Source organism: Ylistrum balloti, unplaced genomic scaffold (assembly GCF_031769215.1).
Source record: "Ylistrum balloti isolate Yb309-2 unplaced genomic scaffold, AGI_CSIRO_Ybal_v1 Utg369676, whole genome shotgun sequence".
In the NCBI taxonomy this organism is placed as follows: Eukaryota; Metazoa; Mollusca; class Bivalvia; order Pectinida; family Pectinidae; genus Ylistrum; species Ylistrum balloti.
The window spans coordinates 515,461-528,876 of NW_026781919.1; the positions used below are offsets into that span (position 1 = coordinate 515,461).

The window sequence follows — 13,416 nt, forward strand, 5'->3', positions numbered from 1 at the left end:
TTTCTCTGACACATACATCAATACCATTTATCAGCGAGCTAAGTGTCTTAGGTCTCGGGAAGAAGAGTTGTATCTAAGGAAGGCTATCATGTTTACGGAAGTAGACAAAATCTTAACAGATCAAACACTGCAACGCTTCGATTCACACCGAATCACTTTACTTTCAGATTATGGTAACATTAAAATTCACTTTGAGCGAAAATAATTATAACACAAACTGCAAAACTGCTTTAACTTCCATTTAGAGATTGTCTCACTATGACGTCATCAACATATCATACTGATTCAGCCCTTTTCAGATATTTCCGAGGAGATTAGAAATACAATGAAAATATCAAATGGAAGATCTTCGAGTTCAGGTCTATCAAATTATCTATCTCCGGTATATATAGACCATTTTTCTTATTCTGTTTTACCACAGACAAAGACATTTTCGCCACATACCAGATTAATATTTATACAGGGAGATACCTACAGACAGAGTATTATCATAAAGGACCAAAGTGTTCATTGAATTATTTTAAAGCCTTTTTTAGTCTTTATATAATTGATTGATATATTATTGTATTGGAACAATGTTTCCTTCGGAATAGCCTTGTTTGACTTTCTCTTTAGAGTAGAAACACTGATGATATCGTGATCAGAATGAGTAAACAGTGCCAGATTCCCCATGTTGTTTGGCCCAATATTATATGGCGATCAATGTTCACCATTTTACAAGTAAAGAATAAAGAAAAGACTTTAAATGCGAGAAAGCCTCAGCTGTGAAAGTTAAATGGGATAACTCTTACGTCACAATAGTGATTATTAATTGATTATCATAATTGAAGAATAAGATAACCACCTATTCAGACTTGTTAGCTCACTTGGTCTGAATAGACTTAGGGTCCGGGAAAAATGGAGCAAATTCTTTAAAACCCTGCTCCTCCTGTAGCAATGATCGGGTTTTGTCCAAATTTGGTCTCGGCCTTGATTGGTTGAATGGAAATAGATTTTGTAATAACTGTTCGACTCGCCACCCTAGGGTTGGAGCCCAATGGGGGAAATAGGGAAAATTCTTTAAAATCCTACTTATCTTGCAGGGTTAATTGGATTTTGCCCAAATTTGGTCTGAAGAATGTTGGAGTGAAGAGAAATCGATTTGTGTATGAATGGTTGATATTGGCCACCCAGGGCAAGAGGGGGCGGGCTCAATAGAGGAAATAGATTATATCTATGAAGCAGTTGGGATTCCCAGCCCATAACCATATATAGCATTGTCTAGCATCCAAAGATAAATACAAAAATGATGTAAGAATTGGCCCTGGGGTCTGGCACTACTCCGGGGATCTAGGTTATGAGTTACATCTTTAAAAACAGTTGAGATCACCACCCCATAACTATATATAGCATTACTAGAAATACAGAAACATACTCATGATGTAAAATTTCACCCTTTGATTGTTGCACACTTCTAGAGACTTAATTTCTGGGTCATATTATTGAAATATTTTAAATAATTTTAAGAAAACATCATTTATTCAGGGGGCTAAAACATCTTTTACAGTTGTTTAACATCCATGAAAAAAGGAAATCGGGAGTTAACAACATTTAGCCAAAATAATTCAAAATTGCGAAATATATGTGTATGACGCCTTGTTCAAGGGATAGGTCTAAATGTGAAATAATAAACAAATACACTGTTCTCAAGATCCATTAATCAAATGCATTTCTTCCATAATAAAGCTTTATCAGAATTGTCATGAGAATCCGTTCCCCATGAGAGGGTGTAACGTTCACTAGTCTAAGTAGTAAACACATATTTCAGCAGATCTGTATTCGTCTCTTTTAGTAGCTGTTGTAGTTCGTGCGTGATCTATATTATCATTTCAGTTGCAAGGAAGTAGCGAAACCAGTCGAGAAAAAATCCTCAAGGAGGAGATGGTTTGTGTTGATTTCCGGATATTTCGTCACATTTCTTAGTTCTGGTTTTCCCTTCAATATGTCCATCCTCATGCCGGAGCTTCTCAATACATTTGGGAAAAGTAAGGCAGAAACGGCTTTGGTTCAATCAATTACCGTCGGGATGCTTTTTGTTGCAGGTAAGATGAACTTATCTCTTACTGACTACATTTTGTATCGTTACTTTGAGGTTTGAAAAGACGCCTGGGTCAGTTTCAATTTACGAAGAAATAGGCTTAATCTAGAATTTTTATTTTTAATTTTTACTACTTTTCAAGTTTCATTGAAATTATCTTCGGATTCATAAGAAAGAATGTGAATATGACCCTGGCTGGTCGACGTTAATGCCCAAGTTTCCTTATTAGACTCCAAAGATAGTGTAAAAGACAAACAGATGAACAGCAGCTTTAAATACAAAAGTGGGTGGCAAAATGGCAAATACAGCAGCTTGTATGTGCTATTGGCATCCTGTGTAGTGGTACGTTTACAAATAGGCATTTAAGTCTAGATATGTATGTACACAAGAATATAGCAACCTTTTTGTGCCAAAAAATACACACAAAAAAGTGTGGAATTTGGGGAAAATTACAAATCATGTCTTGATTTTTAAAGAAAAAATAAACATAAACATGTTAGATTATCATATATGCAAAGCAAAAAATACATTGGGGAAAGGAGATACAAATGTCATGGATTTTGAGAAAAAAACATGTTCTTTTTACATTAAAACGAATTTTCTGAAGGTCAAAAATACAACTTCCTATTGGAGTCCATTTGTTTATTATGTGCTAGAAACATCTTCAAACAGCATTTAAAAATTGAGCAAAAACGTAATGGGGAGTTCTGTGCAAAGTAATAAAAATTGATTGACAGTATTGCTATATATCTTTTAAGGAAAATCGAGCCAAGGGGAAAATCTGTTTTGGATTGAAGTATTGTAAAGTGAATTGAAATACAATTATTTCACTATGTTTTATCAATACAAAGGGACTGACACCTACACTAACAGCCACCTAAAGTGGAATAACAACATTCAAGATGGCTGTCATGTTCCCTGATATCCACGAAAATTAAATATCATACAACCACTGAATCAATATTCTAACAAAAATGCTAAATGATAGATTTACGTTGGTTTAGACATTAAACAACCTAATATGGGATCCAATAAGGCTTCTTCGTCCTAGATTCTGATTGGCAATGTCAGTGTTTGTTCATCGTACAGTAATGTATTTCTAATTGTTATATTTGTCTTCACAGGTACACCATGCGGAATGTATGTAGCCAGATACGGAGCTAGAATGACCGGGATTATTGGAAGTCTGCTGGTCACTCTCGGTCTAGTTTTCTCTTTCTTTGCCCAGAGCATTCCACATCTGATTGTAACGCTTGGCGTAGTTTCAGGTATCGATTTCTTGTTCCTGAAAAAGAATGAAGACAAAGAGGAGCTTAAACAATTTTGGTATAAGTTGCGTTTATTTCTAAAACTTTAAATGCAAATGAATACTGCCAAGATTATACAGTTTTAATGAATTGGAAAGGTACCGATTTTCAAAGTCAATGACTTCACACACTCCTTGTGTGTCATCTAAATATGATTTTGGCCTTGGATGCTAATAAGATTATTTTCATTGTTAAGAAAAATGATCGCAACTACTTCTAAAATTAAGATATCATTTGAAAAGTATGTTTTTTCAACAGGAATCGGGTTCTCTGCTGCGTATATCTCCTCGTTAACAAGTGTAGGAGAACATTTTGAAGGGAAATCCAAGTTCATGGCATTGGCATTCCTGACATTTGGATCCGGATGCGGTGGAATAATTATCCCTTTCCTTCTCAATATCTTCATCGCGGAATTTGCTTGGAGAGGCTGTTTACTTATTATGGGTGGACTTATGGCAAATATGATATGCTTTTTCGCTGTTTGCAAACCAGTTTTAATCGGACTCCCTCATATCTCAACGAATGAATCGAAACAGTCAGACTCTGAAACGAAATCTAACCGAAACAATTATACCAAATCACTAAAATCACTGATCTCCAATAAGGTTTATCTTATTCATGTTGTAGCCATGTGTTGTACGATTCCGGTCGTAAATTCGTCATTGGTCTTCATGATTGATTTCCTGATCGAGAAAGGTTTTGACTCTGAAACGGCCATTTTATTGTATACATATTTACAAATAGGAAAAACTTTGTGCGGAATGCTACCAGGATTGTGTAAAAAGTACATACCTCATTCAAACGTTCTTCTTGTTCCTGCGCTGTTCACAATGATCGGATCGACGGTGGCTTCGTTTCTCCCTCATGCAGAAACATACTCAGAGTACGTAGTCCTTATGGTCTGTCTGGGAATGACGTTAGGTGTAAGCATTACCACCATCTCCATGACGACCATGAAGCTCGTTGGTATCTTTGACTACTCCGCCGGACTAGGAGTTTTGATGACGCTTCTTGGTATCAGTAACAGCATTGCAGGACCAATTGCAGGTAACTTAACATTGTACAAGAAACACGAGTAAAAATACCTTCTAACACTTTCGAAAAAAAATATATAATATCGATTTGCTCTCTTCTTGCATTCATATGTTCTAGTTTTTGTATGATTAGAATCTTTGTTACAGGGCATCTGGCTGATGTCACTGGATCTTACACGACGCAATTCTATGGTATTTCCGCTAGTTTAGGCACAGCGACCTGTCTGTTTGTAACTGCAGCTGCGTTGAGACATTATGCAAAGAATACTCCCTCCGATAACTCCGAATCAACTGTTGAGGTGACACCATAGGATCATTTAATACAACCTGAGACAGAAGTCAGGCTAATCTAATGAAGCGCATCCTTGATCACTACATGTCTCAACAGTTTAACATTGACAGACATTACACGGTGATATGTTGTTTAATCCTGGTATATGTTATAACATGAAAGTCGTTCATGTGATACATTTTTGAACGCATCAACATTAATTGTAGTATATTTTACCAATTCCAATAAAAGTATGCCGTGAATGTTAGTTTAAAATTTGTAAGTTATCGCTACAGATAGATTAATCGGCAATCAATCATTACCTGTAGTGTAAAAAATTACAGACGGTCACATTCAACAAACAGATGTTATTGCCCAGGGGTAAAGTATATATCAGTTTTCCGCTCTGATATTTTCATACTTCTAATATATAGAATACAGAAAGGTATGATATGGTTGTTTAAGTGTAACATATGAGCTTCCTTGTGTTTAGGAGTGTCCAATCGTGTGGAGTTTTGAGTGCAAGATTTAAGCATGAAGGCTTACAAACGAAGATATCTGACTTTTCACAGGTCATTAACTAAAACCATGATGGCAGACATTCACGTAAACTCCTATGTCTTTCAATGCCAACCGCTGTTTGCAGAGTAAAACAATAATTCAGCTATCCAAAACCTTGTTTATTAACACCTGTCTGACGAATTAAAAGTTTTATTTTTAAATTTGTAAATATCAAGGAATGTGTATCTGGCACTGTTTATAAAAAGCAATTTCGTTCCATATTCTTTTTAGTTATTGATTAATAATTCTGAATTATATAATAACCACGATTTCTATCGCATATAATGTGTTTTTATCGTCAACTGAACATGATATATAAGAATATTTTATGCATCTTAAACACTATACGCAGTCGACTGGAAAACAAATTTACAGAATCGGAAGTGCTGTATTATCTTTAAAAGACGTCAAATTTGTTGAAAGGCGAAGATAATTATCAGTGCATAACATGTGATGAACCATTTACCGTTAAACATCTTTTATTAGACTGCATTGACCTTCTGTCTACTAGAGAATATTTGCATCGTATTGTTTCAAGTTTAAGACCCGTTTTGAAACTCTTCAGATTTATAAAAAAAAATCTAGGTTATCTGAAAGATGTTGGCCTGTATTGTAGGGTATAATTATACATTTTGATCTATTGTCAGATATGAATATGTGATATTATTAGCATTTGTCTTGTGTCTTTATATCGTTTGGTGTTATTTCCTTTTGGACCGCTGTGTCGTTCACCGGTCTATGGCCCTAATGCCCTTTTATGTGTTGACTGGTCTTTAAGACTGTAATAATAAAAACAAAAATAATTCATATCATGTTCAATGTTAAGATTAAAACATTGTAATTCCATAATAAGGAACCTTTTGTCAACCTCTACACCAGGTGAATGTACTTGTTACAGTGTTATTTAATGGAGAGATTTAGTAAAATGTCACTTCTAGTCTCATGTAAGATGTCACTTCTAGTCTCATGTAAGTTGTCACTTCTAGTCTCTTGCAAGGTGTCACTTCTAGTTTCATGTAAAATGTCACTTCTAGTCTCTTCTAAGATGGCATTCTATTGTTGCAAATGCAGGAAGGCAAAAGTTGAAGTGTAAAAACAAATGTGCTGTTTCTTTGAAATTCGAATCTTAACGCCTTTCCTGACCCATACATATATACTTACAGAAAAAAGAAAGTGTGCATGGGTATAATATGCTACTTAGGAAGTAAATAAGAAATGGCCATATTTTTTACACAGAAATTTATCTGATTTTAATTTAACACCAGCTAAATCGGTATGGTTATTGCACCAGCAGATAGAGATCAGTTTTCACAGATGTTCTCTCATATTCTTATAAGCGCACGTGAGAGGTAAGGAAACACAATCGGCTGGTTTTAGCGATGTAAGCGACGCTGCATCTCATCCTATGCGTGTTCTATAGGCGATATATCCGATGACATTGCAGCCAGGACAGCACATTCACATTGATTTAGATCAAGAAGTCGGTGACATGCGGGAAAGCGTTTCCTGTGACAACTCCTGTTGCTGCACAATTAAAGCTGGGAATGGTTGATTTCATCAAAGTATTTCATGCCTGTAAGTGCGCCGTCCACAACCAAAAGAGCTGCGGAATGAGATGCCACCCCACACCATGACACTACTCTCACCGAATGGACGTCGTTGAATCACTCGACTGTTATGGAAACGATACACTCTAGAACGACCGTCGATGCTGTTGAGATGAAATATGGACTCAGACATGAAAATAGCACGTATCCAGTTCTGTCGCGTGAAGTGTATGTGTCGTGTACACCAGGCTAAACGTGCTTCACGATGACGTTACTGGAGAACGGGGCGTATGGCTGGACGTCGTGGACGTATGCCTCGTACCGTTTGGGTGAAGTATAACAAAGTGAAACCCATGGTAAAGTAAACTGCGTAAAGTGTATGTGCCGTTGTACCATGCTAAACGTGCTACACGATGACGTTGCTGGAGAACAGGTTGTATCTAGTGGTCCCAAACTGTTGGTATCGCCTCCACAAGCCGTCTACAGTATTTCGGTGCACACCAAATTGTCTGGCATCGTCAGTATGGCGTACACCAGCTTCGATCATGCCTACGGCGCGGCATCTATCAGTGTCATTCAACGCTGATATGGCGTATCAAAGGCGTTATGCTGGTTCCGTGTGTTAAAGGTTACAGATTTAGGCGACATATGTATTCTGCGATTGACTGCTGGCCGAAAAAAAAACGAAGACTTGGGTCAATTCATGCACTGACTAATGTAGATGACGGAAAGCCATACACAACTTACCTGTGTAAAGTTTCAAGCTTTGATTAATAGAATCGAGCAATACATGAACTGTTTACACAGGTACGGTTTTTTCCGCTAGTATATATCAGAAATGTTAATCGTAAAAAACAATCGTAAAAATCTTTAGTTTGTAAAGAAACAATGGATATATTAGCATATTTATTTGTAAAAATCAAGGCACATGTCATGACAAATATATACATAGGTGTATATATACGTAGAATCAGAAAAGATATAAGGTATCGGACATTTCGAAAACGAGGCGTTTCTATACAATGAATCTCCGCCAAATCATTTCTTATTACAAGGAGAGTAAGGAAAACATGCAATTTAATTCATTCCATTTATATAGATATATATTTTTAACCGCATATACTTCATCTGGGGTTATGGAATTCACACCTTTGAAGAAGCACTGTATGACCCTATTATCGAAGAGTAATTGATGCTGCGTTTCTGGAACTTTAGGAAAAGACTTTTGAAATTTCAGGCAACTTAACATATGTTTATCCGGTCCATAGGTGAATTATTTCCAATAGAATTTTAATATATTCCTGGACAAACCTTACTAAACTTTACTCAGGGGGAAAGGTGAGGCCATAAAATTCACAACTTGCTGGAGCTGACTTAAGTCCATTGCATTAGACCATATCGGAGTCTAGAGGGGAAGATTTTTGGAAGTCTGATCAATTTGACCACTTGACCTTTCAGTACACTGGCTTTGGTTTTGTGTTTATATTCTCATTGAAGTAATTAAACGTTTATTATTCTTCACGCGCTCTTCTTTCATACCGGTCTTTGTACTACAATAAATATGAATTTGTAAATAGCCAAATCAGACGAACGAGGTCACAGTTTCAATACTATGATACTATTCATCGATATAAGGTTTGAAATAACCCGTCTATTTTGAGTAATATAGCATATTTGGTCTTAAGGGGGAAACGTTTAAACCACATTGCACATAATTATACACAACATGTCGACTTAGATGAAAAGCAGGACAAAGAGATCAATTGGTTTTAGGACCTTTATGATATAAAGAGTGCGAGAATTATACACGAGGGGTAAATTAATTGTATGTTGGAAACTAAACTATTCCGTGACCTTTCGCGATATATACTATGAGAGAACTTTCACAGGAATCGTTAATGATATTTGTATAAAGATAATGATCTTGTTTGTTAATTTTACGTGGTTCGAGACAATGTTAAAGATGTATATATCCTTTTATGAGTTTGTTCGGATCAGAGAATGGGTCATGAAGACTTATCACAAACCTATTGCGGGCACGGTTCACAATTATTATTGTAACAAGATCCGACTGTGTCAAATTTTAAAAATATTTGAATATTGTTGTTCATTTGTTTGTCTTTCGCACAATTATGCCAGACACATGACAGTCTGTAATCACTCAAGTGACTTCAGGCACCTACAAAACATTGACCTCAACACCAAACCAGATATTCTATAAATACTTATACCCTAAGTACGTCCGGAATATCCTTTGAAGTTTTTGCTAATGCTGATTTGTGAAAAAGTGAACATGACTTTGTGTTAATTCTGTCTTTATCAGATATCGTATATTCTTTAAGTCCCGAATAAGTGGCGAGTCTTCGATTTTGTACTTGTATATCCTAATGTTATCTCCGCTCATTGCAGGAAAGCCTTCTTTTGTATTTCATGGTACCACGTGTACAACATATATGATAATGTGGTACTCTTTTACATATAAGTTGAGAAAATAGCAAAGTTTACTTATAAGATTACACGACAAGTGTCGTCGATGAAGCAGAAGACGCTTACTCTTCCGGAAAACGTGGTTTTATTCTTGTACTTTTCAGTGGTCTCCATGTAAAGATTTTACTTTTGTTTATTTTCGCCCTAATTTTATAGAAAGAGTATTTTATCAATAACAAGGTATCCATTATACAAGATGTGCCATCATCAATTCGGCTTCACAGTTATATTTCACACATGAAGGGACGTGGGTATGTTCCATGTCCGTTCCTCCATTTGTAACTATTTCCAGCCAAGTTTAAACTGATGCTTCGTTGGTTAGAGGGCTGGTTTGTATCCCACATTGTAAAGGTTAAAAGTGTACCATCCTCATAGACAAAATTGTTATCCTTGTCTTCAGAACGACCTCCAACATATATCGAATTTACTCCATTAGCAACTAAAAAATAGAATTAATTTCATTATCAAGCTTGAAAATTCCTTCAATCCATGTCATATCTTCGTAAAAATCACTCATAAATTACTTAATAACTTTGAATGTTAGCATGAAGTACAATTATTTGGTAATATAACATAATTCGTTATTAGAACTAGTTGTACGTGAAAATATAAATATATCTTCAGAAACCAAATAACTCTATTTATAATTCTTTAATCAAGACATTTTTCATTTAGTCCATAATATATTTATTTTTTATTTATTTTTTCTTTCATTTACATTTTGCATACAATTCAATGTGATCAATTTATATGGAACAAATGCAGAGGTTTTGACGACATAATCTTTTCAACATACGTAGATACTCCGTCATGTGTAGTTGTCTGGACATGGAGTTAATTCTGATCAGATGTGCTCCATCAAGGTCACAGAAGGAGGTCGCCTCTGGGATGTCATAGCTCAGTTCAGTAACCAAACGGTAACACCAGTCAAGAGAGGAATTGTACACGTATCCGCCGTCAGTTGGACAATTTGCTGTATAAATTATACACAATAACACAATTACCAGACATGCGCATTGCTAAACAACGGAAAGCTCGTAATGAATATGCAGGTGAAATTTCATTAGGATCTCGCTAGAATTTTCTGAAGAAAAGCCCGGACACGATTGGGTTTGAAAATATCACGTTTGCAAAACTTATCAACGATCATGCTCAAAAGATTTTACATATTTTGTTTACAACAATTTTGCACTGTTATTTCTTGATATTGTTTTAACAGCAAACGTATTCTTTATAAAATAAAAAAAAGAAACTTTATAAAAATAACGTTTTAGTCTCAAAATTCTTATTAAAAACAATGGTCTTTCTTCTGGTTGTGGTCAAATTCAAATTAAAAAGGAACTCTGAGCTGTCAACCAGAATGTAGCTCTACGTCAAAACTATTAGAAAAAGGTAAAATAGCAGGTTCGCCATGACAGGTAAAAGTAGGCGAAGAAAATTTTATTTTTTTCTTTTTTCTTTTCACTTGATCTTATACAGCACTCCTGTTTATATCCAAACTTACCTCATAGCACTTAAGCGTCTTTGCAAACATTCTTAGGCACTTAATAAATGCTGCCGATAAACCAGAATATGTCTATCATCTCTTCTCATTTAATCTGAATCAATGAAGGTTTCATCTAAATCCTCCTTTCTAACATGAAACGTTCAACAAAACATGCGTTGGCATTCCTGAAACTTACCCCTATTCTTCCTGTACGACCTCCATCCATTTTCTGTAAGGGAATTGTCATTACTGAGCAGGAAATCAAAGATGCGACAACTTTTCGTGTCCTCGTGATACGATAGCGATATGCACGACGAGTTGCAATTAACGGCACAACGTAAGGCACTAGATGTTGATATTGCGATACCTATGCCATCAGTTAGACGTGAATGTCTAAGTTCTGTTATTTCAATCATCTCTGTCACGTTATATTCACAAGAAGACAAAGTAAAGAGCGAAAATAGATGAAGAAATCTTGTAATCATTTCCTCTAATTAATTACTTTATCAGCTATGCGCCTGTATCAGCAGCTAACGTATTCGTTGTACACAAAAATCTATCGAAAAGTTGAAGGTGTCACGCTAATTCTTAAAGATATTCTGACAAACTGAAGTGTCAAGCTGATTCCAAAACCCCGCCACAAGCTGAAGTGTCAAACTAATTCCTAAAATTATTCTGACAAACTGAAGTGTCAAGCTGATTCCTAAACCCCGCCACAAGCTGAAGTGTCAAGCTAATTCCTAAAATTATCCTGACAAAATGAAGTATCAAGCTGATTCCTAAACCCCGCCACAAGCTAAAGCGTTAATATGAGAATAAATGATCGATTCTAGAGCTATGGACAAAGACCTTGTGTATCTCGACAGCAGGGTGTTATAGCACGTATAAACTACGCCAACCATTAGTTAAATATACAAAGATAAAATCGCGTATCCTTAATTATCATAACAGGACTCACGCACACGTACACCAGCTTCTTTTGATTAACAGATAGGTTATAATGGATCACTTGATCAGTCACTTGATCGTTCAATTTTTTTTTTTTTTTTCAAAAAGGAATTTCTGCAGCGAACATAGAGAAAAATGGCATAGAAGGAGAACATTTTTGTTAACCGTTTAAATCAATAATGTCTTGAATTGTGTAATTTCTAACGATACATAGGTGAAACATAAACCAGCTTGTCTGATAAAACACGAGAAATCATTGTCTTGTATTTGAGTCCTTAAACTTGTTTTGTATATCAATATTACAATGTTCATGGCATTGTTTATGCTGTCCGTACATTGTATCTTAAAACTGATTTAGACTTCGCGCTAAAGAATCTGAGTTGATCAGTATAACCAAACACATCGTTCATGGCTATTTTATGAATTATTTAGGGGAAGGATCCAGCTAGGTGTTAGGGAAGGGAAGACTACATGACACTCTCATGCAATTCTATGTCAAATTCAAGCAATTTCATGCGTTTGTTTTAACAGTATCTATCTGGTACGGGAATTCAGAAAGGAGTTCATCAGGAAATGAAAGTATTAGTTACGAAAAGAACAAGAACTAAAAAAATGTATTAATGGGAGAAATGTTATTAATGATATAGTAACGCTTAAGAACTGTATATAACGTGATTTTGAATACATTAGAAAAGTACATACTCAGATATCCTATGACAAATGAGATTGTTTTCTTGTCGTCCATTAAGATCAACAAGACTCTTAATGTTTGTGTATAACAATATGATGTGTCACAAATGTTGTCTATGAAGGTGTATTTCAAACTTAAGGATGTACATCAAGCAATGTTTAGAGAAATTGTAAAACAGTTATAGATATTTCAATTATATTAATCTGACCTATCGGGATTGCCCATGTATGGAACTTACAAAATCGCATCACCATCCCTATGCATGCTCCGGCATCATTTTGATGTCATTTGTTTCAGCTATGTTTCGTAGCGGTTGTCGTCGATGAAGCAGAAGACGCTTACCCTTCCAAAACACTATATTTTGTTTTAATGTACTTTTTTCGGGCGTCTCTATGTAACGATTATTTTTGTTTGTTCTTATTTGCAATTGTTTCATCGAATTCGTGTTTTTAGTATTTTCTTTGTTATTTTCTTCTAAATTTGTCACTAAAGTTAATGCGATTGGTGAAAGTGAACATTGAAATAAATATCTTTAGAGTTTCAGAGCTTACATATATCAGAGTCCAAAAATAACGCCTACTTACCACACTGCATGTTCGCCATAGGCGCCTGAAAGTTGTCCACTGCCGACTTCAGGTTGTCTTCCATGTCCGCTACTAAAGTGGATCATTATAGATTCACAACACTCAAGATCTTAATATATACCCGTCCTTTTTTTACTGTCTAATCTTTCTTTCTGTGTTTTGTTGTCAGTCCTGATATCAATTTTAACATATCCTCACATGATCCTAGCTGGTGCAAGGGCGTTAACCTCAGTTAAAAAACAAAATCAAATGTGAAAGTTCAAGGAATATTTCGCGTTGATCGCAATAGCTGTTGATTCCTGACGAAATTTAATTTGAAATATTCTAATTGCTGATTTCACTTTGGGGCGTTTTCAGACTTCATAGTCTGATTGTTAACTATCATTTGATACAATTTGCTATCATTACCTGGTTTTCATTTTT

The 13,416-nt window shown here is 35.5% G+C and overlaps 2 protein-coding genes across 2 annotated transcripts; one reads left to right on the forward strand and one right to left on the reverse strand.

Annotated features, from left to right (window-relative positions):
• The first annotated feature begins 1,981 nt into the window (after window positions 1-1,981).
• LOC132563825 (monocarboxylate transporter 12-like) lies at window positions 1,982-4,729 on the forward strand. Its single transcript, XM_060228581.1, has 4 exons — window positions 1,982-2,081; window positions 3,202-3,345; window positions 3,643-4,431; window positions 4,566-4,729. The coding sequence occupies exons 1-4, from the start codon at window positions 1,982-1,984 to the stop codon at window positions 4,727-4,729; spliced, it is 1,197 nt and encodes a 398-aa protein (XP_060084564.1).
• A 4,779-nt stretch (window positions 4,730-9,508) lies between these two features.
• On the reverse strand, window positions 9,509-11,255 carry LOC132563837 (macrophage mannose receptor 1-like). The gene is made up of 3 exons (XM_060228592.1): window positions 10,967-11,255; window positions 10,081-10,257; window positions 9,509-9,723 (listed from the first exon to the last, which is right to left on the reverse strand). The coding sequence occupies exons 1-3, from the start codon at window positions 11,253-11,255 to the stop codon at window positions 9,509-9,511; spliced, it is 681 nt and encodes a 226-aa protein (XP_060084575.1).
• Window positions 11,256-13,416: the final 2,161 nt, after the last annotated feature.

What these genes read in the sequence shown, in the direction of transcription:
- LOC132563825 (XM_060228581.1), top strand. Translation starts at nt 1,982, where the DNA reads ATGTCCATCCTCATGCCGGAGCTTCTCAATACATTTGGGAAAAGTAAG. An exon ending in AACGCTTGGCGTAGTTTCAG is followed by an intron (nt 3,346 to 3,642) that starts GTATCGATTTCT and finishes TTTTTTCAACAG; the next exon opens with GAATCGGGTTCTCTGCTGCG. An exon ending in CATTGCAGGACCAATTGCAG is followed by an intron (nt 4,432 to 4,565) that starts GTAACTTAACAT and finishes TCTTTGTTACAG; the next exon opens with GGCATCTGGCTGATGTCACT.
- LOC132563837 (XM_060228592.1), bottom strand. Translation starts at nt 11,255, where the DNA reads ATGATTACAAGATTTCTTCATCTATTTTCGCTCTTTACTTTGTCTTCT. An exon ending in GTCGTACAGGAAGAATAGGG is followed by an intron (nt 10,258 to 10,966) that starts GTAAGTTTCAGG and finishes TAATTTATACAG; the next exon opens with CAAATTGTCCAACTGACGGC. An exon ending in ACACATGACGGAGTATCTAC is followed by an intron (nt 9,724 to 10,080) that starts GTATGTTGAAAA and finishes TCTATTTTTTAG; the next exon opens with TTGCTAATGGAGTAAATTCG.